At 59.1% G+C, this 25,149-nt stretch overlaps 1 protein-coding gene across 1 annotated transcript; it reads right to left on the reverse strand.

Moving 5' to 3' along the window:
• Nucleotides 1-1,129: 1,129 nt before the first annotated feature.
• On the reverse strand, nt 1,130-19,069 carry ACHE (acetylcholinesterase (Yt blood group)). Its single transcript, XM_071800139.1, has 5 exons — nt 19,013-19,069; nt 8,744-9,650; nt 7,250-7,927; nt 3,400-3,566; nt 1,130-2,094 (listed from the first exon to the last, which is right to left on the reverse strand). Exons 2-5 carry the CDS (start codon nt 9,637-9,639, stop codon nt 1,973-1,975), a joined length of 1,863 nt encoding a protein of 620 aa, XP_071656240.1. The 5' UTR covers nt 9,640-9,650; nt 19,013-19,069; the 3' UTR covers nt 1,130-1,972.
• Between the last annotated feature and the right edge of the window lie 6,080 nt (nt 19,070-25,149).

Here is a 25,149-nt window from a genome sequence, read left to right on the forward strand (position 1 = left end):
TGGTTTGGGGGTGGTTTTGGGGGTGGATTTTGGGGTGATTGGGGTGGTTTGGGGGTGGTTTTGGGGTGATTGGGGTGGTTCTGGGGGTGAATTTTGGGGTGATTGGGGTGGTTTTGGGGGTGAATTTTGGGGTGGTTTGGGGGGTGTTTTAAGGGTGAATTTTGGGGTGATTGGGGTGGTTTTGGGGGTGGATTTTGGGGTGATTGGGGTGGTTTTGGGGGTGAATTTTGGGGTGTTTGGGGGGTGTTTGGGGGGTGAATTTTGGGGTGATTTGGGGTGGTTTTGGGGGTGGATTTTGGGGTGATTGGGGTGGTTTTGGGGGTGAATTTTGGGGTGATTGGGGTGGTTTTGGGGGTGAATTTTGGGGTGTTTGGGGGGTGTTTGGGGGGTGAATTTTGGGGTGATTTGGGGTGGTTTTGGGGGTGGATTTTGGGGTGATTGGGGTGGTTTTGGGGGTGGATTTTGGGGTGATTGGGGTGGTTTTGGGGGTGGATTTTGGGGTGATTTGGGGTGGTTTTGGGGGTGAATTTTGGGGTGTTTGGGGGGTGTTTGGGGGGTGAATTTTGGGGTGATTTGGGGTGGTTTTGGGGGTGAATTTTGGGGTGATTGGGGTGGTTTTGGGGGTGAATTTTGGGGTGGTTTGGGGGTGGTTTTGGGGTGGTTTTGGGGTATTTTGGGGTATTTTGGGGGTGTTTTTTGGGGTGTTCTGGCTCCTGCCGACTGTACAGCTCCAAACTGGGATTTTTGGGGGTGTTTTGGGGGTGAATTTTGGGCTGTTTTGGGGCATTTCAGGCTGGTTTTGGGGTGTTTCGGGCTGACAAGGCTCCTGCCGACTGTCTCACTTTGGGGTGTCCCAGGGTGAATTTGGGGGCGTTTTGGGTGTTTTGGGGGCATTTTTGGGGTATTTTGGGGTGTTTTGGGGGTATTTTGGGGCATTTTGGGGTGTTTTCGGGTGTTTTGGGCTGTTTTGGGGGCATTTAAGGCTGGTTTGGGGTGTTTCGGGCTGACAAGGCTCCTGCCGACTGTCTCACTTTGGGGAGTCCCAGGGTGAATTTGGGTGGTTTTGGGGCACTTTTGGGGTGGTTTTGGGGTGTTTTGGGGGTATTTTGGGGTATTTTTGGGGTATATCGGCGTGTTTTGGGGTGTTCTTGGCGTGTTTCAGGTGGTTTTGGGGTGGTTTTGGGGTGGTTTTGGGGTGGTTTTGGGGTATTTCGGGCTGACAAGGCTCCTACCGACTGTCTCACTTTGGAGAGTCCCAGGGTGAATTTGGGTGGTTTTGGGGCACTCTTGGGGTATTTTGGGGTGGTTTTGGGGTATTTCGGGGTGTTTCGGGGTGTTTTGGGGTGTTCTTGGCGTGTTTCAGGTGTTTTTTTGGTGGTTTTGGGGTGGTTTTGGGGTGGTTTTGGGGTGTTTCGGGCTGACAAGGCTCCTGCCGACTGTCTCACTTTGGGGAGTCCCAGGGTGAATTTGGGTGGTTTTGGGGCACTTTTGGGGTATTTTGGGGTGGTTCTGGGGTGTTTTGGGGGTATTTTGGGGTATTTCAGGGTGTTTCGGGGTGTTCTTGGCGTGTTTCAGGTGGTTTTTTGGTGGTTTTGGGGTGGTTTTGGGGTGGTTTTGGGGTGTTTCGGGCTGACAAGGCTCCTGCCGACTGTCTCACTTTGGAGAGTCCCAGGGTGAATTTGGGTGGTTTTGGGGCACTTTTGGGGTATTTTGGGGGTATTTTGGGGTGTTTTTGGGGTATTTCAGGGTGTTTCGGGGTGTTCTTGGCGTGTTTCAGGTGGTTTTGGGGTGGTTTTGGGGTGGTTTTGGGGTATTTCGGGCTGACAAGGCTCCTGCCAACTGTCTCACTTTGGAGAGTCCCAGGGTGAATTTGGGTGGTTTTGGGGCACTTTTGGGGTATTTTGGGGGTATTTTGGGGTGTTTTTTGGGTATTTCGGGGTGTCTGGGGGTGTTTTTGGGTGTTTTGGGGGTGTCACAGCGGTTGACAGGGCTCCTGGCGGCTGTAGAGGTCGAACTGGCTCTTCCAGCGCATCATGTACGAGCTCCAGCGGTGGAACTCGCGGCGCCACAGCCGCTCGGCGTCCTCGGCCGGGCCTGGGGACCCCAAAATGGCATCGGGGACCCCAAAAAATGGCATCGGGGACCCCAAAAATGGCATCGGGGACCCCAAAAACCCCCCCGGAACCTTCTCAGTGTCACCTCCCATGTCCCCCTGTCCCCATGTCCCCCTGTCCCCCTGTCCCCCACCTCCCCATTGCCACCTCCCCATGTCCCCACACCTCTGGTGCCACCTCCCCTGTCCCCATGTCCCCACATCCCCCTGTCCCCACATCCCCCGGTCCCCATGTCCCCCAGTGCCACCTCCCCATGTCCCAACACCCCCTGTCCCCACCTCCCCATGTCCCCATATCCCCATGTCCCCATGTCCCCATGTCCCCATTGCCACCTCCCCATGTCCCCATGGCCCTGGTGCCACATCCCTGTGTCCCCCACATCCCCACTATCATGTCCCCATGTCCCCATATCCCCACCTCCCCATGTCCCCCTGTCCCCATGTCCCCCTGTGCCACCTCCCCATGTCCCAACACCCCCTGATCCCACATCCCTATGTCCCCACAACCCTGGTGCCACCTCCCCATGTCCCCATAATCCCCATGTCCCCATATCCCCATGTCCCTCTGTCCCCATGTCCCCCTGTCCCCCCTATCATGTCCCCATGTTCTCCATGTCCCCACAACCCCTGGTGCCACCTCCCCCTGTCCCTGTGTCCCCATTGCCACCTCCCCGTGTCCCCATATTCTCCATGTCCCCACATCCCCAGTGTCACCTCCCCATGTCCCCACGTCCCCCTGTCCCCATATCCCCCTGTCCCCATTGCCACATCCCCATATCCCCACACCCCTGGTGCCACCTCCCCATATCCTCATGTCCCCATGTCCCTCTGTCCCCATATCCCCCTGTCCCTATGTCCCCATGTCCCCCTGTCCCCCCTGTCACGTCCCCATGTTCTCCATGTCCCCACAACCCCTGGTGCCACCTCCCCATATCCCCATGTCCCCATGCCCCCTGTCCCCATATCCCCATGTCCCCATATCCCCCCGTCCCCATGCCCCCTGTCCCCATGTCCCCATATCCCCCTGTCCCCATATCCCCCTGTCCCCATGTCCCCCTGTCCCCATGTCCCCTGTCCCCATGTCCCCATATCCCCCTGTCCCCATATCCCCCTGTCCCCATGTCCCCCTGTCCCCATATCCCCCTGTCCCCCTGTCCCCATATCCCCCTGTCCCCATATCCCCCTGTCCCCATATCCCCCTGTCCCCACACCCCCACGTCCCCACGTCCCCCCCACGTCCCCCCCACGTCCCCATTGTCCCCGCCGTGTCCCCGCTGTCCCCTCACCGGTGGCGTTGAGCAGCTTGGGCAGGAATCGGGTCCAGAAGGCGCAGGCCTGGGCGCGCAGCCCCTGCGCCACCGCCAGGGGGCGGGCGTTGAGGCGGGCGTAGCGCTGGCCCAGGGCCGTGTACGGCGGCCACCGCCGCTCCCGCTCCCACGGCTCGTTGGGGTCCCTGCGGGGGCACCCCGGGGGCGTCGGGACGTGTGCAACACCGTACAACACCGTACAACACCGTACAACACCGTACAACACCGTACAACACCGTACAACACCGTACAACCATGTACAACCACATACAACACCGTACAACACCGTACAACACCGTACAACACCGTACAACCATAGCCAACCATGTACAACCATGTACAACACCGTACAACGCCGTACAATCATGTACAACACCGTACAACACCGTACAACCATGTACAACCACATACAACACCGTACAACACCGTACAACACCGTACAACCACGTACAACCACGTACAACCATAGCCAACCATGAACAACCACGTACTACACCGTACAACACCGTACAACCACGTACAACACCGTACAACCATAGCCAACCATGTACAACCACGTACAACCACGTACAACACCATACAACCACGTACAACCACATACAACACCGTACAACACCGTACAATCATGTACAACACCGTACAACCACGTACAACCATAGCCAACCATGAACAACCACGTACAACCACGTACAACACCGTACAACACCGTACAACCATAGCCAACCATGTACAACCACGTACAACACCGTACAACCATAGCCAACCATGAACAACCACATACAACCATGTACAACCACGTACAACACCGTACAACACCGTACAACACCGTACAACACCATACAACCACGTACAACCACGTACAACACCGTACAACACCGTACAACCATAGCCAACCACGTACAACACCGTACAACCACGTACAACACCGTACAACACCGTACAACACCATACAACACTGTACAACCATAGCCAACCATGAACAACCACGTACAACCACGTACAACCATAGCCAACCACGTACAACCATGTACAACCACGTACAACCATAGCCAACCACATACAACCATGTACAACCATGTCCTATCATGTACAACCACGTACAACCATGTACAAGCACATACAACCACGTACAACCATAGCCAACCATGTACAACCACGTACAACCACATACAACCTCGTTCAACCACGTACAACCATAGCCAACCATGAACAACCATGTCCTACCATGAACAACCATGTCCTACCATGAACAACCACGTACAACCATAGCCAACCACGTACAACCATGTACAACCACGTACAACCACGTACAACCATGTACAACCATGTCCTATCATGTACAACCACGTACAACCATGTACAAGCACATACAACCACGTACAACCATAGCCAACCATGTACAACCACGTACAACCATAGCCAACCATGAACAACCACGTACAACCATAGCCAACCATGTCCTACCATGTACAACCACGTACAACCACGTACAACCATAGCCAACCATGTCCGATCATGTACAACCACGTACAACCACAGCCAACCACGTACAACCATAGCCAACCACGTACAACCATGTACAACCACATACAACCACGTACAACCATAGCCAACCACGTACAACCATAGCCAACCACGTACAACCATGTACAACCATGTACAACCATGTCCTATCATGTACAACCGTGTACAACCATGTACAAGCACATACAACCACGTACAATCATAGCCAACCATGTCCGATCATGTACAACCACGTACAACCACGTACAACCACGTACAACACCGTACAACCATAGCCAACCATGTACAACCATGTCCTATCATGTACAGCCACATACAACCACGTACAACCACGTACAACCATAGCCAACCACGTACAACCATGTACAAGCACATACAACCACGTACAATCATAGCCAACCATGTCCTACCATGTACAACCACATACAACCATGTATAACCATGTACAACCATAGCCAACCATGTCCTAGCACGTACAACCACATACAACCACGTACAACACCGTACAACCATAGCCAACCATGTACAATCATGTCCTATCATGTACAACCACGTACAACCACGTACAACCATAGCCAACCACGTACAACCATGTACAAGCACATACAACCACGTACAATCATAGCCAACCATGTCCTACCATGTACAACCGCGTACAACCATGAACAACCACGTACAACCATAGCCAACCATGTCCTATCAGGTACAACCACATACAACCATGTACAACCACGTACAACCATGTACAACCATAGCCAACCATGTCCTATCATGTACAACCACGTACAACCATGTACAACCACATACAACCACGTACAACCACATACAACCACATACAACCACGTACAACCACATACAACCACGTACAACCACGTACAACCATGTACAACCATAGCCAACCATGTCCTATCATGTACAACCACGTACAACCATGTACAACCACATACAACCACGTACAACCACGTACAACCACATACAACCACGTACAACCATGTACAACCATAGCCAACCATGTCCTATCATGTACAACCACGTACAACCATAGCCAACCATGTACAACCACGTCCAGCCACGTCCAATCATATCCAACCACATCCAACCACATCCAACCACGTCCAACCACATCCAATCATATCCAACCACATCCAACCATGGCCAACCACGTCCAACCATGGCCAACCACGTCCAATCATATCCAACCACATCCAACCACATCCAACCACGCCCAACCACGTCCAACCACATCCAATCATATCCAACCACATCCAATCATATCCAACCACATCCAATCATATCCAACCACATCCAACCACGGCCAACCACGTCCAACCACGTCCAACCACGTCCAATCATATCCAACCACATCCAACCATGGCCAACCACGTCCAACCATGGCCAACCACGTCCAATCATATCCAACCACATCCAACCATGTCCAACCACATCCAACCATGTCCAACCATGGCCAACCACGTCCAATCATATCCAACCACATCCAACCACATCCAACCACGGCCAACCACGTCCAACCACGTCCAATCATATCCAACCACATCCAACCATGGCCAACCACATCCAACCATGTCCAACCATGGCCAACCACGTCCAATCATATCCAACCACATCCAACCATGTCCAACCACGTCCAACCACGTCCAACCACGTCCAATCATATCCAACCACATCCAACCATGGCCAACCACGTCCAACCATGTCCAACCACATCCAACCACGGCCAACCACGTCCAATCATATCCAACCATATCCAACCATGGCCAACCACGTCCAATCATATCCAACCACATCCAACCATGGCCAACCACATCCAATCATATCCAACCACATCCAATCATATCCAACCACATCCAACCACGGCCAACCACGTCCAACCACGTCCAACCACGTCCAACCATGTCCAATCATATCCAACCACATCCAACCACGTCCAACCACGTCCAACCACATCCAATCATATCCAACCACATCCAATCATATCCAACCACATCCAATCATATCCAACCACATCCAACCACGGCCAACCACGTCCAACCACGTCCAACCATGTCCAATCATATCCAACCACATCCAACCATGTCCAACCACGTCCAACCATGGCCAACCATGTCCAACCACACCCAACCACGTCCAACCACGTCCAACCACGTCCCACCAGGTCCCATCACACCCAACCCCATCCAACCATCCACCTTCTCATTCATCCACCCATCACCCACCCCTTCAACCACCCACGGACCCTCCTCCCCACCCCCACCCCCCACCCCCCACCCCCCACCCCCCAACCTACCCACGGCGCGCAAAGTTCCCCCAGTATCTCATGATCCTCCTGCTCAGCTCCTCCTCCTCCCCGGTGTAATTCAAAGCGGGGTTGAGCGGCCTCCCGAAGACGAACTCGATCTCGTAACCGTGCGGCACCCCCATCCACGGCGGCCACAACAGGTTGGACGCCCGGTGTTCGAACAGGTAGGCGAACACCGTCCCGCCGCGCTCCGCCCAGCGCCGCGCGAACTGCATCAGCGGGCACACCACGTTGTGATCGCCCACGATGTCGTCCAGCGCCTCCCTGTTCTTCACCGGGTTGTCCTGGTCCGACCAATCCGTGTATTGCAACACCACGGCTTCCGCCGCCAATTCGGTGGCTTGGGGTACCCCCAGCTTCACCCCACCCAAAAACTCCTCGCGGCTGATCAAGCTCTCGTTGTCCTTCCCGAAACCCGGCACGCCGTACACCAAGAAGTAGGTCCCTTCGTCTTGGACCGCCCCTAGGAGGACCTCGGCGTCCGGGTGACCCCCGGCGGCCAACAGGACCTCGGGGGTGTCGGTCAGGAAGTCGCCGTCCACCACGGGGACGAAGGCGAAGCGGAAGACGCCTTGTTGGGGTAGAACGGCCGCTTCTTGTTCCACCAGCTCCAGCGGGGATTTGGCGCGGAGGCAGCGCAGCAGCTCCGTCTCGTTGATGGTGGGGCTGTAGTGGTCACCACCGTATCGTTCACCGCCGTATCGGTCACCACCGTATCGGTCACCACCGTATCGGTCACCACCGTAGTGCTCACCACCATATCTCTCACCACCGTAGTGCTCACCACCATATCTCTCACCACCATGTCTATCACCACCAGATCTCTCACCACCAGGTCTATCACCACCAGATCTATCACCATTGTGTGCATCACCACCATATCTCTCACCACCATGTCTATCACCACCAGATCTATCACCCCCAGATCTCTCACCCCCAGATCTTTCACCCCCAGATCTTTCACCCCCAGATCTTTCACCCCCAGATCTCTCACCCCCAGATCTTTCACCCCCAGATCTTTCACCCCCAGATCTCTCACCCCCAGACCCATCACCCCCAGATCTTTCACCCCCAGACCCATCACCCCCAGATCTTTCACCACCAGATCTTTCCCCACCATGTCCATCACCACCAGATCTCTCACCACCATATTGTTCACCACCATATCTCTCACCACCAGATCTCCCACCACCAGATCTCTCACTATTGTGTGCATCACCCCCAGATCTCTCACCACCAGATCTCTCACCACCAGATCTCCCACCACCAGATCTCTCACTATTGTGTGCATCACCCCCAGATCTCTCACCACCATGTCTATCACCACCATATCTCTCACCACCATATCTCTCACCACCAGATCTCTCACCACCATATCTCTCACCACCATAGTGTTCACCACCATATCTCTCACCACCATATCTCTCACCACCATAGTGTTCACCACCATACCTCTCCGCCCCATACCTCTCCGCCCCATACCCCCCCGCCCCATACCCCTCCCCACCCCCACACCCCACCAACCTCCCCAACGCCGCCGCCCTCCTCCTCCCCTCCCCAGCCCCTACGGTGACCCACGGCCCATTGGGCGACCCGCTCTGCATCACCACCCTCTTAAAAAGCGGCCGGCTCTCCGGCGACAACAAATGCAACCCCACCGAGGCCGCTCCGGCGCTCTCCCCGAACAAGGTGACGGCGCCGGGGTCGCCGCCGAACGCCGCGATGTTGCTTTGCACCCATCGCAAAGCCAAGCGTTGGTCCAACAACCCCACGTTACCGGGCGCCTCGGGGTGACCCGGTAACGCCAAGAAGCCCAAAGCCCCGACTCGATAGTTCATGGAGACCACCACCAATCCTTCGGTGGCCACCAAATACCGCCCGTCGTAGACGTCCAAGGAGGCTGCGCCGCTATAGAAGCCGCCGCCGTAGATCCAAACCAAGACGGGGACGCGCGACGCGGGGCGGGGGACGGGGATCCATACGTTGAGATATAAGCAATCCTCGCTCATCTCCCGGTTGGGGTTCCACATCTCAGACCCCCCGAATCCGGGGAACATGGTATCGATGGCTTGGTAACAAGCGTGGGGGTGGGAGGTGGCGTCCAACACCCCCCGCCAACCGCGGGAGGGACGCGGGGGTCGGAAACGGAAGCGACCCACGGGGGGTTCGGCGTAGGGGATCCCCAAGAAGGCGGCGACGTTTTGGGGACCGGCGGGGACCAACGTCCCCCGGACGGTGCCGCCGGTGGTGGGGACCAAGAGGTCGGTGGTGGTGGTGGTGGTGGTGGGGGAGGGGAGGAGGAGGAGGAGCACTGGGAGCACTGGGAGCACTGGGAGCACTGGGAGCACTGGGAGCGCTGGGGGCGTCCGGGCGGCCATGGTGAGGGGGGCTGTGGGGAGAGAAAGAGGGGGTGTGGGGGGATGTGGGGTTTATGGGGATGGGGGTTGGTCTATGGGGCTGGGGGGGTCTATGGGGTTGGAGGGGTTGGGGGGGTGTGGGGGTCTATGGGGATGGGGGGCACTTTGGTGCAATGGGGTCTATGGGGCTGTAGGGGTCTATGGGGCTGGGGGGTGTGGGCGGTCTATGGGGCTGGGGGATGTGTGGGGTCTATGGGGATGGGGGTTGGTCTATGGGGCTAGGGGGGTCTATGGCGTTGTAGGGGTTGGGGGGGTGTGGGGGTCTATGGGGATGGGGGGCACTTTGGTGCAATGGGGTCTATGGGGCTGGGGGCACTTTAGTGCAATGGGGTCTATGGGGCTGGGGGGCAACTATGGGGCTGGGGGGCACTTTGATGCAATGGGGTCTATGGGGCTGGAGGGGCTGGGACGATGTGGGGGTCTATGGGGCTGGGGGGTGTGTGGGGTCTATGGGGATGGGGGGGTCTATGGGGCTGGGGGGGTCTATGGGGTTGTAGGGGTTGGGGGGGTGTGGGGGTCTATGGGGCTGGGGGGTGTGGGGGTCTATGGGGATGGGGGGCACTTTGATGCAATGGGGTCTATGGGGCTGGAGGGGCTGGGGGGGTGTGGGGGTCTATGGGGATGGGGGATGTGTGGGGTCTATGGGGATGGGGGGGTCTATGGGGCTGGGGGGGTCTATGGGGTTGTAGGGGTTGGAGGGGTGTGGGGGTCTATGGGGCTGGGGGGTGTGGGGGTCTATGGGGATGGGGGGCACTTTGATGCAATGGGGTCTATGGGGTTGTAGGGGTTGGGGGGGTGGGGGGGTCTATGGGGATGGGGGGCACTTTGGTGCAATGGGGTCTATGGGGCTGGAGGGGTCTATGGGGCTGGGGGGTGTGGGGGGTCTATGGGGCTGGGGGGGTCTATGGGGTTGGAGGGGTTGGGGGGGTGTGGGGGGTCTATGGGGCTGGGGGGCACTTTGGTGCAATGGGGTCTATGGGGCTGGAGGGGCTGGGGGGGTGTGGGGGTCTATGGGGATGGGGGATGTGTGGGGTCTATGGGGATGGGGGGGTCTATGGGGCTGGGGGGGTCTATGGGGTTGTAGGGGTTGGAGGGGTGTGGGGGTCTATGGGGACGGGGGGTGTGGGGGGTCTATGGGGCTGGGGGGCACTTTGATGCAATGGGGTCTATGGGGCTGGAGGGGCTGGGACGATGTGGGGGTCTATGGGGCTGGGGGGTGTGTGGGGTCTATGGGGATGGGGGGGTCTATGGGGCTGGGGGGGTCTATGGGGTTGTAGGGGTTGGAGGGGTGTGGGGGTCTATGGGGATGGGGGGCACTTTGGTGCAATGGGGTCTATGGGGCTGGGGGGGTCTATGGGGCTGGGGGGGTGTGGGGGTCTATGGGGCTGGGGGGCACTTTGATGCAATGGGGTCTATGGGGCTGGGGGGAATCTATGGGGCTGGGGAGACCTCAGCGCAATGGGGTCTATGGGGCTGGGGGGGAACTCAATGCAGTGGGATCTATGGGGCTGGGGGGCACTTTGATACAATGGGGTCTATGGGGCTGGGGGGGACCTCAATGCAATGGGATCTATGGGGCTGGGGGGAATCTATGGGGCTGGGGAGACCTCAATGCAATGGGATCTATGGGGCTGGGGGGAATCTATGGGGCTGGGGTGACCTTGATGAAATGGGACATGTGGGGCTGGGGGGCATCTATGGGGCTGGGAGGGACCCCAATGTAATGGGACCCATGGGGTTAGGGGAGAACTATGGGGCTGGGGGGGATCTGTGGGGCCGGGGGCTCCCCCAGTCCCACCAGTGCCCCCCAGTGCTCCCAGTGCCCTCCCAGTTCCCCCCAGTGCTCCCAGTATCACCAGTGCCCCCCAGTGCTCCCAGTGCCCTCCCAGTCCCACCAGTGCCCCCCAGTATCACCAGTGCCCCCCAGTGCTCCCAGTGCCCTCCCAGTTCCCACCAGTGCCACCCAGTATCACCAGTGCCCCCCCAGTGCTCCCAGTGCCCCCCCAGTGCTCCCAGTGCCCTCCCAGTCCCCCCAGTGCCCCCCAGTATCACCAGTGCCCCCCAGTATCACCAGTGCCCCCCCCGTGCTCCCAGTGCCCCCCCAGTTCCCCCAGTGCTCCCAGTCCCCTCCCAGTATCACCAGTGCCCTCCCAGTAGCCCCCAGTCCTCCCAGTTCCTCCTCCCAGCACCACCAGTGCTGCCCAGTTCCCTCCCAGTTCCTCCCAGTTCCCCCCAGTACCACCAGTACCTCCTCCCAGTATCACCAGTGCCCCCCAGTGCCCTTCCAGTTGCCCCCAGTACCACCAGTGCCCCCAGTCCCCTCCCCGTTCCCCCCAGTGCTCCCAGTTTCCCCCAGTACCACCAGTACCTCCTCCCAGTGCCACCAGTGTCCCCTCCCAGTAGCCCCCAGTTCCCTCCAGTCCCCTCCCAGTGCCACCCCCCGTGTCCCCAGTGCTCCCAGTGTCTCCCCCAGTTCCACCAGTGCCCCCTCCCAGTATCACCAGTTCCCCCCATTCCCCTCCCAGTTCCCCCCAGTACCACCAGTGCCCCCCAGTGTCCCCAGTTCCCCCCAGTCCCCTCCCAGTATCACCAGTGCCCCCAGTGCTCCCAGTTCCTCCTCCCAGTGCCACCAGTGTGCCCCCCAGTAGCCCCCAGTCTCTCCCAGTCCCACCAGTGCTCCCTCCCAGTATCACCAGTGCCCTCCCAGTATCACCAGTGCTCCCAGTGTCCCCCCCAGTGCTCCCAGTATCACCAGTGCCCCCCCAGTGCCACCAGTGCCCTCCCAGTGCTCCCAGTACCACCAGTGTCCCCCAGTGTCCCCCCCAGTGCTCCCAGTGCCCCCTCCCAGTATCACCAGTGCCTTCCCAGTAGCTCCCAGTATCCCCAGTTCCCCCCAGTCCCCTCCCAGTGTCCCCCAGCTCTCCCAGTGCCCTCCCAGTGCTCCCAGTGTCCCCCCAGTCCCCTCCCAGTGCCCCCTCCCAGTATCACCAGTTCCCCCCAGTGTCCCCCCAGTTCCCCCCAGTGCTCTCAGTGCTCCCTCCCAGTATCACCAGTGCCCTCCCAGTGCCACCAGTGCCACCGGTGTCCCCCAGTTCCACCAGTGCCCCCTCCCAGTATCACCAGTGCCCTCCCAGTGCCACCAGTGTCCCCCAGTGCCTACCAGTGCTCCCTCCCAGTGCCACCAGTGTCCCCCCAGTGTCCCCCCCAGTGCCCTCCCAGTGCCACCAGTGCTCCCAGTGTCCCCCCAGTGCCACCGGTGTCCCCCAGTGCCACCAGTGCCCCCTCCCAGTATCCCCAGTTCCCCCCAGTGTCCCCCCAGTTCTGCCCCCAGTGCTCCCAGTGCCCCCTCCCAGTGACACCAGTGTCCCCCCAGTGCCCTCCCAGTGCCCCCCAGTTCCACCAGTGCCCCCTCCCAGTGCCACCAGTGCCCCCGCAGTGTCCCCCCCCAGTGTTCCCAGTGCCCTCCCAGTGCTCCCAGTGCCCCCTCCCAGTGCCACCAGTGCTCCCAGTGTCCCCCCCAAGTGCTCCCAGTATCACCAGTTCCCCCCAGTACTCCCAGTCCCCTCCCAGTATCACCAGTGTCCCCCAGTTCCCCCCCAGTGCCCCCCCAGTGTCCCCAGTGCCCCCCAGTTCCCTCCCAGTGCCCGCCCAGTTCTGCCCCCAGTGCTCCCAGTGCCACCTCCCAGTGCCACCAGTGCCCCCCCAGTGCTCCCAGTGCCCTCCCAGTGCACCCAGTGCCCCCCCAGTTCTGCCCCCAGTGCTCCCTCCCAGTGCCCCCCCAGTGCCACCAGTGCCCCCCCAGTGCTCCCAGTGCCCCCCCAGTGCTCCCAGTGCCCTCCCAGTGCTCCCAGTGCCCTCCCAGTGCCACCAGTGCCCTCCCAGTGCTCCCAGTGCCCCCCCAGTGCTCCCAGTGCCCTCCCAGTACTCCCAGTGCCCTCCCAGTGCCACCAGTGCCCTCCCAGTGCTCCCAGTGCCCCCCCAGTGCTCCCAGTGCCCTCCCAGTGCTCCCAGTGCCCCCCCAGTGCTCCCAGTGCCCTCCCAGTGCTCCCAGTGCCCCCCCAGTTCTGCCCCCAGTGCCACCAGTGCCCCCTCCCAGTGCCACCAGTGCCCCCCCAGTGCCCCCCATAGGTCCCCCCATAGGTCCCCCCATAGGTCCCCCCATAGGGCCCCTCCCCCCGCAGGGTCCCCCCGCAGCTGTGGGGGAGGGGCAGGTGGTGGCTCCCAAAATAGCGCCCAGCGGAAATGGGGGGAGGGGACGGGGGGGAGGGGGCATCGGGACCCCGGGACCTATAGATCTGCCCTATAGGGAACCCTGGGACCTATAGATCTACTCTACAGAACCCTGCCCCATAGGGAGCCCCAACCCCTATAGATCCAGCCCTATAGAAACCTGGGACCTATAGATCCAGCCCTATAGGACCCTGCCCCAATAGGGACCCCAGGACCTATAGATTTGTCCTATAGAACCCTGGGACCTATAGATCCAGTCCTATAGAACCCTGCCCCATAGGGACCCCAGGACCTATAGATCTGTCCTATAGAACCCTGGGACCTATAGATCCAGTCCTATAGAACCCTGCCCCATAGGGACCCCGGGACCTATGGAACTGCTCTATAGAACCCAGGTCTATAGGGACCCTAGGACCTATGGAACTGCCCTATAGAACCCAGGCCTATAGGGAACCCAACCCCTATAGATCCACCCTATAGAAACCTGGGACCTATAGATACACCCTAGAGAACCCTGCCCCATAGGGAGCCCCAATCCCTATAGATCCAGCCCTATAGAAACCTGGGACCTATAGATCCAGCCCTATAGGACCCTGCCCCATAGGGACCCCAGGACCTATAGATCTGTCCTATAGAACCCTGGGACCTATAGATCCAGCCCTATAGGACCCTGCCCCATAGGGACCCCGGGACCTATGGAACTGCCCTATAGAACCCAGGTCTATAGGGACCCTAGGACCTATAGATCTGCCCTATAGAACCCTGGGACCTATAGATCCAGTCCTATAGAACCCTGCCCCATAGGGACCCCGGGACCTATGGAACTGCCCTATAGAACCCAGGTCTATAGGGACCCTAGGACCTATAGATCTGCCCTATAGAACCCAGGCCTATAGGGAACCCAACCCCTATAGATCCACCCTATAGAAACCTGGGACCTATAGATACACCCTAGAGAACCCTGCCCCATAGGGAGCCCCAACCACTATAGATCCAGTCCTATAGAAATCTGGGACCTATAGATCCAGCCCTATAGGACCCTGCCCCAATAGGGACCCCAGGACCTATAGATCTGTCCTATAGAACCCTGGAACCTATAGATCCAGTCCTATAGAACCCTGCCCCATAGGGACCCCGGGACCTATGGAACTGCCCTATAGAACCCAGGCCTACAGGGACCCTAAGACCTATAGATCTGCCCTATAGAACCCTGGGACCTATAGATCCAGCCCTATAGGACCCTGCCCCATAGGGACCCTGGGACCTATGGAACTGCCCTATAGAACCCAGGCCTATAGGGAACCCAACCCCTATAGATCCACCCTATAGAACCCAGGCCTATAGGGACCTGGAGACCTATAGATCCACCCTATAGAAACTGGGACCTATAGATCCACTCTAGAGCACCCTGCCCCATAGGGAGCCCCAACCCCTATAGATCCAGCCCTATAGAACCCTGGGACCTATAGATCCAGCCCTATAGGACCCTGCCCCATAGGGACCTTGGGACCTATAGATCCAGGCCTATAGAACCCTGCCCCATAGGGAGCCAGGGACCTATGGAACTGCCCCATAGAACCCAGGCCTATAGGGAACCCAACCCCTATAGATCCACTTTACACAACCCAGGCCTATAGGGACCCCAGGACCTATAGATCCAGCCCTATAGAACCCAGGCCGATAGGGAATCCAACCCCTATAGATCCACCCTATAGAACCCAGGCCTATAGGGATCCTGGGACCTATAGATCTGCCCTATAGAACCCTGCCCCATAGGGACCCCAGGACCTATGGAACTGCTCTATAGAACCCAGGCCTATAGGGAGGCCCAACCCCTATAGATCTGGCCCTATAGGGATATCCCAGCCCCTAATGATCTGGCCCTATAGAGAGCCCCAGAGGCTATAGGTCCGGCCCTATAGGTCCTATAGATTAGGCCCCACAGAACCCGGCCATATAGGGCACCCCAGCCCCTATAGATCTGGCCCTATAGGGATAACTCAGGTCTCATAGGTCCAAGCCTATAGAACCCTGCCCCATAGGGAGCTCCGGGCCCTGTAGATCAAGTCCTATAGATCTGGTCCCATAGGGAACCCCAGGTTCTATAGATCTGGGCCTATAGGTCCAGCCCCACAGGGAGCACCAGGCCCTATAGATCTAGGGCCTATAGGGATGCATCAGCCCCTATAGATCTGACCCTATAGGGAGCCCCAGCTCCTACGCGCCCAGCCCCATAGAGCCCTACCCTATAGATCCATAGGCAGACACCCACCTATAGACCCCTGCCCTATAGGGATGCCCAGTCCCATAGGGAGACCCCCCAGTCCCCTATAGATCCATAGGGAGATGCCCAGCACCTATAGATCCAGCCCCACAGAGCCCTGCCCTATAGGCCCCCCCTCCATTCCATATTATTCTATAGGGAGGTGCCCCACCCCTCCCCTGTAGATCTATAGGGAGATTCCCCCCCTCCATCCCTATAGATCTATAGGGAGATCCCTCTCTTCATCCCCTATAGATCCACTCCAGTCCCTATAGATCTATAGGGAGATTCCTCCCCCCCCATCCCTATAGATCTATAGGGAGATTATTCCCCATCATCCCCTATAGATCCATAGGGAGATCCCCCCCATCCCCTATACATCTATAGGGAGATCCCCCCCCATCCCCTATAGATCCATAGGGAGATTCTCCCCCTCCATCCCCTATAGATCCATAGGGAGATCCCCCCCATCCCCTATACATCTATAGGGAGATCCCTCCCTTCATCCCCTATAGATCCACTCCAGACCCTATAGATCTATAGGGAGATTATTCCCCCCATCCCCTATAGATCCATAGGGAGATCCCCCCCCATCCCCTATAGATCCATAGGGAGATCCCCCCCCCCATCCCCTATAGATCCATAGGGAGATCCCCCCCCATCCCCTATAGATCCATAGCGAGATCCCCCCCCCATCCCCTATAGATCCATAGGGAGATCCCCCCCCCCATCCCCTATAGATCCATAGGGAGATTCCCCCCCCATCCCCTATAGATCCATAGGGAGATTTCCCCCCCCATCCCCTATAGATCCATAGGGAGATCCCCCCCCCATCCCCTATAGATCCATAGGGAGATTCCCCCCCCATCCCCTATAGATCCATAGGGAGATCCCCCCCCCATCCCCTATAGATCCATAGGGAGATTCCCCCCCCCATCCCCTATAGATCCATAGGGAGATCCCCCCCCCATCCCCTATAGATCCATAGGGAGATCCCCCCCCCCATCCCCTATAGATCCATAGGGAGATTCCCCCCCCATCCCCTATAGATCCATAGGGAGATCCCCCCCCCCATCCCCTATAGATCCATAGGGAGATCCCCCCCCCATCCCCTATAGATCCATAGGGAGATTCCCCCCCCATCCCCTATAGATCCATAGGGAGATTCCCCCCCCATCCCCTATAGATCCATAGGGAGATTCCCCCCCCATCCCCTATAGATCCATAGGGAGATTCCCCCCCCATCCCCTATAGATCCATAGGATGCTCCCCCTGCCCCTCCCCCCCCCATCACCAGTGGTACCCGAGGGTGGGGCCGGGGGGGGAGGGGCAAAACAGGGTGGGGGAGGGGCGGGGAGATAATGGGGGGGTAATGGGGGGTGGGGGGAGGGGTCAAAGGGGGTGGGGCTGGAGGGGGAGGGGCAAAAGGGGGTGGGGGAGGGGGGAATGGGGAAGTGGGGGGAGGGGGGATGGGGGGTGATGGGGGGAGGGGTGGGGGGGATAATGGGGGGGATGGGGGCGGGGAGAATGGGGGAGGGGGGATAATGGGGGGTAATGGGAGGGGTGGGGGATGGGGAATGGGAGGCAAAGGGGGGTGGGGGAGGGCGATAATGGGGGGTAATGGGGGGTTATGGGGGTTATGGGGGGTGGGGGAGGGGGTAATGGGGGGGATGGGGGTCAAAGGGGGGTGGGGGAGGGGGAAAATGGGGTGATAATGGGGGGTAATGGGTAATGGGGGGTAATGGGGGTAATGGGGGATAATGGGGGGTAATGGGGGGGTGGGGGATGGGGAGATGGGGGTTAAAGGGGGTGGGGGAGGGGGAGAAATGGGGTGATAATGGGGGGTAATGGGTAATGGGGGGTAATGGGGGATAATGGGGGGGTAATGGGTAATGGGGGGTAATGGGGGATAATGGGGGGTAATGGGGGGTGGGGGATGGGGAGATGGGGGTTAAAGGGGGTGGGGGAGGGGGATAATGGGGGGGATGGGGGTCAAAGGGGGGTGGGGGAGGGGGAGAAATGGGGCGACAATGGGGGGTAATGGGGGGTGATGGGGGGTAATGGGGGGTAATAGGGGGTAATGGGGGTAATGGGGAATAATGGGGGGCTATGGGGGGTAATGGGGGGTGATGGGGGGTGATGGGGGGTGATGGGGGGGTGGGGGATGGGGAGATGGGGGTTAAAGGGGGTGGGGGAGGGGGAGAAATGGGGCGACAATGGGGGATAATGGGGGGTGATGGGGGGTAATGGGGGTAATGTGGAATAATGGGGGGCTATGGGGGGTAATGGGGGGTGATGGGGGGTGATGGGGGTGATGGGGGGTGATGGGGGGTGATGGGAGGGGTGGGGGATGGGGAGATGGGGGTTAAAGGGGGTGGGGGAGGGGGATAATGGGGGGGATGGGGGTCAAAGGGGGGTGGGGGAGGGGGAGAAATGGGGCGACAATGGGGGGTAATGGGGGGCTATGGGGGGTAATGGGGGTAATGGGGAATAATGGGGGACTATGGGGGTAATGGGGGGTGATGGGGGGTGATGGGGGGGGTGGGGGATGGGGAGATGGGGGTTAAAGGGGGTGGGGGAGGGGGATAATTGGGGGGGGATGGGGGTCAAAGGGGGGTGGGGGAGGGGGAGAAATGGGGCGACAATGGGGGGTAATGGGGGGTAATGGGGAATAATGGGGGGCTATGGGGGGTAATGGGGGGTAATGGGGGGTAATGGGGGGGTGGGGGATGGGGAGATGGGGGTTAAAGGGGGGGGGGGAGGGGATGATGATGCCGGAGGGCCGAAGGACAATGGGGGGAGGGGGGGGACGGACGCACGGACAGAACCGGACAGACGGACCCGCTCCGGCCGCTTCTCCCGCGCCGCTTCGGCTCCGGCGGCTGCAAAACAGCGGGGGGGGGGGGGGTGGGGAGGGTTAAATTGGGGGGGGGGAGGGGGAGGGGTCACGTGGAGCCGCCCCTCCCCCCTGCTGCAGTGCGGCCCCTCCCCCCCCCCCATCAGCATCATCATCGTCCAAGGGTGGGGGAGGAGGGACCCAGGCGTCCGGGGATTGGGGGGGGGGGTGGGGGGTGAAGGGTGGGGGGGGGGGGGGGGGGGGTGCGCATCCACTGCCCCATAGCGCTGCACTGCCCCATAGCGCTGCCCCACTGCACTACCCCATAGCGCTGTACTGACCCATAGCGCTGCCCCACTGCACTGCCCCATAGCGCTGCACTGCCCCATAGCGCTGCACTGCCCCATAGCGCTGACCCACTGCACTGCCCCATAGCGCTGACCCACTGCACTGCCCCATAGCGCTGCACTGCCCCATAGCGCTGCCCCACTGCACTGCCCCATAGCGCTGCACTGCCCCATAGCGCTGACCCACTGCACTGCCCCATAGCGCTGTACTGACCCATAGCGCTGACCCACTGCACTGCCCCATAGCGCTGACCCACTGCACCAATGTCCCATAGCACTGCACTGCCCCACTGCGCTGCCCCATTGCTGCACCACTGCCCCCTAGCCCTGCACTGCCCCACTGCTGCCCCACTGCATGGCTTCATTCCTGCCCCACTGCACTGCAGTGCCCCATAGCGCTGCACTGCCCCACTGCACCACTGCCCCATAGCATTGCCCCACTGCACGGCTTCATTCCTGCCCCATAGAACCGCCCGGCTGCAGTGCACTGCACTGCCCCACTGCACTGCCCCATTGCTCTGCCCCATTGCTCTGTCTCATTGCACTGCACTGCCCCACTGCAATGCCCCACTGCATGTCCATGCTCTGCCCCACTGCTCTGCCCCACTGCACTGCACTGCCCCATTGCTCTGCCCCACTGCTCTGCCCCATTGCTCTGCCCCACTGCACTGCTCTGCCCCATTGCTCTGCCCCATTGTTCTTCCCCATTGCACTGCACTGCCCCACTGCTCTGCCCCATTGCTCTGCCCCATTGCTCTGCACTGCCCCACTGCTCTGCCCCATTGCTCTGCCCCATTGCACTGCACTGCCCCACTGCTCTGCCCCATTGCTCTGCCCCATTGCACTGCCCCATTGCACTGCACTGCCCCATTGCTCTGCCCCATTGCTCTGCCCCACTGCTCTGCCCCATTGCACTGCCCCATTGCACTGCACTGCCCCACTGTCTCATAACACTGCAGTGCCCCACTGCTCTGCCCCACTGCTCTGCCCCACTGCAGCGCCCACCCCCACCCACCAGGGGGCGCCCTCCCATAGGGGGAAACAGCACCCGGACGCCTGGGTCCCTTGGGATGAGGATGGAAACAATGGGGGGGGGGGAGGGGCGGGGAGGTGGGGGTGGGGATGACGCTGCCTGTGAATTTCCTACCCCTCCCCCCCCCCCAATCAAATAAAAGGGACCCAGGCGTCCGGGCAGCCCCCTCCCCCCTCTGCTCTATAAATAGCACCGGGGGGAACCTGAGCCGGGATGGGGGGCGGGGCCACCACGTGACCGGGGGGGGGGGATGGGATGGGAGGGGGGGGAACACGCGTGTGGCACCAGGACCCCCATAGGGTCCATATGTGTGAGCTCAGGACCCCTATATGGTACATACATGTGTCATTGGGACCCCTATAGGGCCCATACATGTGTCACCTGGACCCCCATAGGGCCCATATATGTAACCCCAAGACCCCTATATGGTACATACATGTGTCACTGAGACCTATATGGTACATATATGTGACCCCAGGACCCCTATATGGTACATACATGTATCATTGGGACCCCTATAGGGCCCATACATATGTCACCTGGACCCCCATGGGGTCCATATATGTAACCCCAAGACCCCTATATGGTACATACACGTGTCACTGAGACCTATATGGTACATATATGTGTCATTGGGACCCCTATAGGGCCCATACATGTGTCACCTGGACCCCCATAGGGTCCATATATGTAACCCCAAGACCCCTATATGGTACATACACGTGTCACTGGGACCTATATGGCACATACATGTGTCATTGGGACCCCTATAGGGCCCATACATGTGTCACTGGGACCCCTATATGGTACATACATGTGTCACTGGGACCTATATGGTACATATATGTGACCCCAGGACCCCTATATGGTACATACATGTGTCATTGGGACCCCTATAGGGCCCATACATGTGTCACCTGGACCCCATGGGGTCCATATATGTAACCCCAAGACCCCTATATGGTACATACGTGTCTCACCGAGACCCCCATAGGGCCCATATATGTGACCCCAGGACCCCTATATGGTACATACACATGTCACTGGGACCTATATGGTACATACATGTGTCATTGGGACCCCTATAGGGCCCATACGTGTGTCACCGGGACCCCCATAGGGTCCATATATGTAACCCCGAGACCCCTATACGGTACATACATGTGTCACTGAGACCTATATGGTACATATATGTGTCATTGGGACCCCTATAGGGCCCATACATGTGTCACCTGGACCCCCATAGGGTCCATATATGTAACCCCAAGACCCCTATATGGTACATACACGTGTCACTGGGACCTATATGGTACATACATGTGTCATTGGGACCCCTATAGGGCCCATACATGTGTCACCTGGACCCCCATAGGGTCCATATATGTAACCCCAAGACCCCTATATGGTACATACATGTGTCACTGAGACCTATATGGTACATATATGTGACCCCAGGACCCCTATATGGTACATACATGTGTCACCTGGACCCCTATATGGTACACATGTGTGTCACCAGGACCCCCATAGGGTCCATATATGTGACCCCATGACCCCTATATTGTACATACATGTGCCACAAGGACCTATATAGTACATACGTGTGTCACCTGGACCCCTATACTGTACATACAAGTGACCGCACAACCCCTACATGGCACATATGTGTATCACCAGGACCCCTATATGGTACATATGTGTATCACTGGGACGACTATATTGCACATACGTAAACCTAGGACCCCTATATAACACATATATGTGTCCCAGGACCCCTATATCACCCACACATGTCCCAGGGCCCCTATATCACACACACGTGTCCCAGGACCCCTATATCACACATACGTGTGTCCCAGGGCCCCTATATCACACACACATGTCCCAGGACCCCTATATCACACATACGTGTGTCCCAGGACCCCTATATCACACACACGTGTCCCAGCACCCCTATATCACACACACATGTCCCAGGGCCCCTATATCACCCACACGTGTCCCAGGACCCCTATATCACACACACATGTCCCAGGGCCCCTATATCACCCACACGTGTCCCAGGACCCCTATATCACACACACATGTCCCAGGGCCCCTATATCACACACACGTGTCCCAGGGCCCCTATATCACACACACATGTCCCAGGACCCCTATATCACACATATGTGTGTCCCAGGACCCCTATATCACACACACGTGTCCCCAGGACCCCTATATCACACACACGTGTCCCAGGACCCCTATATCACCCACACATGTCCCAGGACCCCTATATCACCCACACATGTCCCAGCACCCCTATATCACACACACATGTCCCAGCACCCCTATATCACACACACATGTCCCAGGACCCCTATATCACCCACACGTGTCCCAGCACCCCTATATCACACACACATGTCCCAGCACCCCTATATCACACACACGTGTCCCAGGGCCCCTATATCACACACACATGTCCCAGGACCCCTATATCACCCACACGTGTCCCAGCACCCCTATATCACACACACATGTCCCAGCACCCCTATATCACACACACGTGTCCCAGGACCCCTATATCACACACACATGTCCCAGGACCCCTATATCACACACACATGTCCCAGCACCCCTATATCACACACACGTGTCCCAGGGCCCCTATATCACACACACATGTCCCAGGACCCCTATATCACACATATATGTCCCCAGCACCCCTATATCACACATACGTGTGTCCCAGGGCCCCTATAGCACCCACACGTGCACACTGGGACCCCCCATCGCGTGCTCGTCCCCAGGTCCCCGTCCCCACCCATGGGTGCCACAGCACCCACGTCATCCCCCGGGCAAAGGTCGCTCGGCCCCGCCCATCCCCTCCCCTCCCCCCCCTCCAGGGAACCCAGGCGTCCGGGTGCTGTTTGTGTTGGTGACGAGGGCGGGGACAGGGAGACATTGGGGGACATTGGGAGACACTGGGAGACACTGGGGGACATTGGGGGACACTGGGGGACACTGGGGGACACTGGGGGACATTGGGGGACACTGGGAGACACTGGGGGACATTGGGGGACACTGGGGGACATTGGGAGACACTGGGGGACATTGGGGGACACTGGGAGACACTGGGGGACACTGGGGGACACTGGGGGACATTGGGGGACATTGGACAGACAGTGGGGGACAGTGGGGGGACACTGGGGGATATTGGGAGACATTGGGAGGCACTGGGGGACATTGGGGGACATTGGGGAACGACACTGGGAGACACTGGGAGACATTGGGGGACACTGGGGGACACTGGGGGATACTGGGGGGACACTGGGGGACATTGGGGGACAGTGGGGGGACATTGAAGAGACACTGGGGGACACTGGGGGGATGCTGGGGGACATTGAGAGGATACTGGGGGGCATTGGGGGACACTGGGGGACATTGAGAGGATACTGGGGGGCATTGGGGGACACTGGGGGACATTGGGGGACACTGGGGGACATTGAGAGGATATTGGGGGGCATTGGGGGACACTGGGGGACATTGGGGGACACTGGGGGACATTGGGGGATACTGGGGGGATATTGGGGGACACTGGGGGGGCCCAAATCTGTCCCTGCCCCCCCTTGTCCTGCCAAAGCCACCCAGCACCAGGACAGACCCGTCCCCATGTCCCCACCAAACCCTGTGACACCCCCATGTCCCCATCATCAATCAGGACACCCCCATGTGCCCATGTCCCCATCCCCATGTCCCCACCAAACTCAGTGACACCCCCATGTCCCCATCCCATGTCCCCAGCATCAACCAGGACACCCCCATGTCCCCAATGTCCCCACCAAGCCCAGTGACACCCCCATTTCCCCAATGTCCCTACCAAGCCCATTGACACCCCCATGTCCCCAATGTCCCCACCAAGCCCAGTGACACCCCCATGTCCCCAATGTCCCCACCAAGCCCAGTGACACCCCCATGTCCCCAATGTCCCCACCAAGCCCAGTGACACCCCCATGTCCCCAATGTCCCCACCAAGTCCAGTGACACCCCCATGTCCCCATGTCCCCACCAAGCCCAGTGACACCCCCATTTCCCCAATGTCCCCACCAAGCCCAGTGACACCCCCATGTCCCCAATGTCCCCATGTCCCCACCAAGTCCAGTGACACCCCCATTTCCCCAATGTCCCCACCAAGCCCAGTGACACCCCCATGTCCCCAATGTCCCCATGTCCCCACCAAGCCCAGTGACACCCCCATGCCCCCAATGTCCCCACCAAGCCCAGTGACACCCCCATGTCCCCATCCCCGTGTCCCCACCAAGCCCAGTGACACCCCCATGTCCCCAATGACCCCACCAAGCCCAGTGACACCCCCATGTCCCCATCCCATGTCCCCACCAAGCCCGGTGACACCCCCATGTCCCCTCTGATCAACCAGGACACCCCCATGTCCCCACCAAGCCCCTTGTCACCCCCCACCCCCCCCCCAGGTGCCACCACCCATTTACAACCCAACCCTTGGCACAACCGTCCCCGTTGGGCGACCCCGGTGTGCCAGAAGTGCCACCGCAGCCGTTGCACCCCCACCCCCCGTGTCACCCTGTGTGTCACCCCGCGTGTCACACCCATTCCCCTCCGCTGCATTTCCCGACACCATGGGGACAAAGGTCCGGGACAAACGGGTGTCACATTCCAGCACCCCCGGTCCCCAGGGTTCAGTCGCCGTGGGACAGCGCGCGGAGAGGACGGGGACGGTGACACCGACGGGACGGTGACA

The sequence above is a fragment of the Patagioenas fasciata genome, chromosome 29 (genome assembly GCF_037038585.1).
Source record: "Patagioenas fasciata isolate bPatFas1 chromosome 29, bPatFas1.hap1, whole genome shotgun sequence".
NCBI lineage: Eukaryota > Metazoa > Chordata > Aves > Columbiformes > Columbidae > Patagioenas > Patagioenas fasciata.

Coding starts and splice junctions, on each gene's coding strand:
- ACHE (XM_071800139.1), bottom strand. CDS start 9,639: ATGGCCGCCCGGACGCCCCCAGCGCTCCCAGTGCTCCCAGTGCTCCCA. Junction 7,928..8,743: donor GAGGGGTATGGGGCGGGGGG/GTATGGGGCGGA, acceptor TGACCACTACAG/CCCCACCATCAACGAGACGG. Junction 3,567..7,249: donor GGGAACTTTGCGCGCCGTGG/GTAGGTTGGGGG, acceptor GTGCCCCCGCAG/GGACCCCAACGAGCCGTGGG.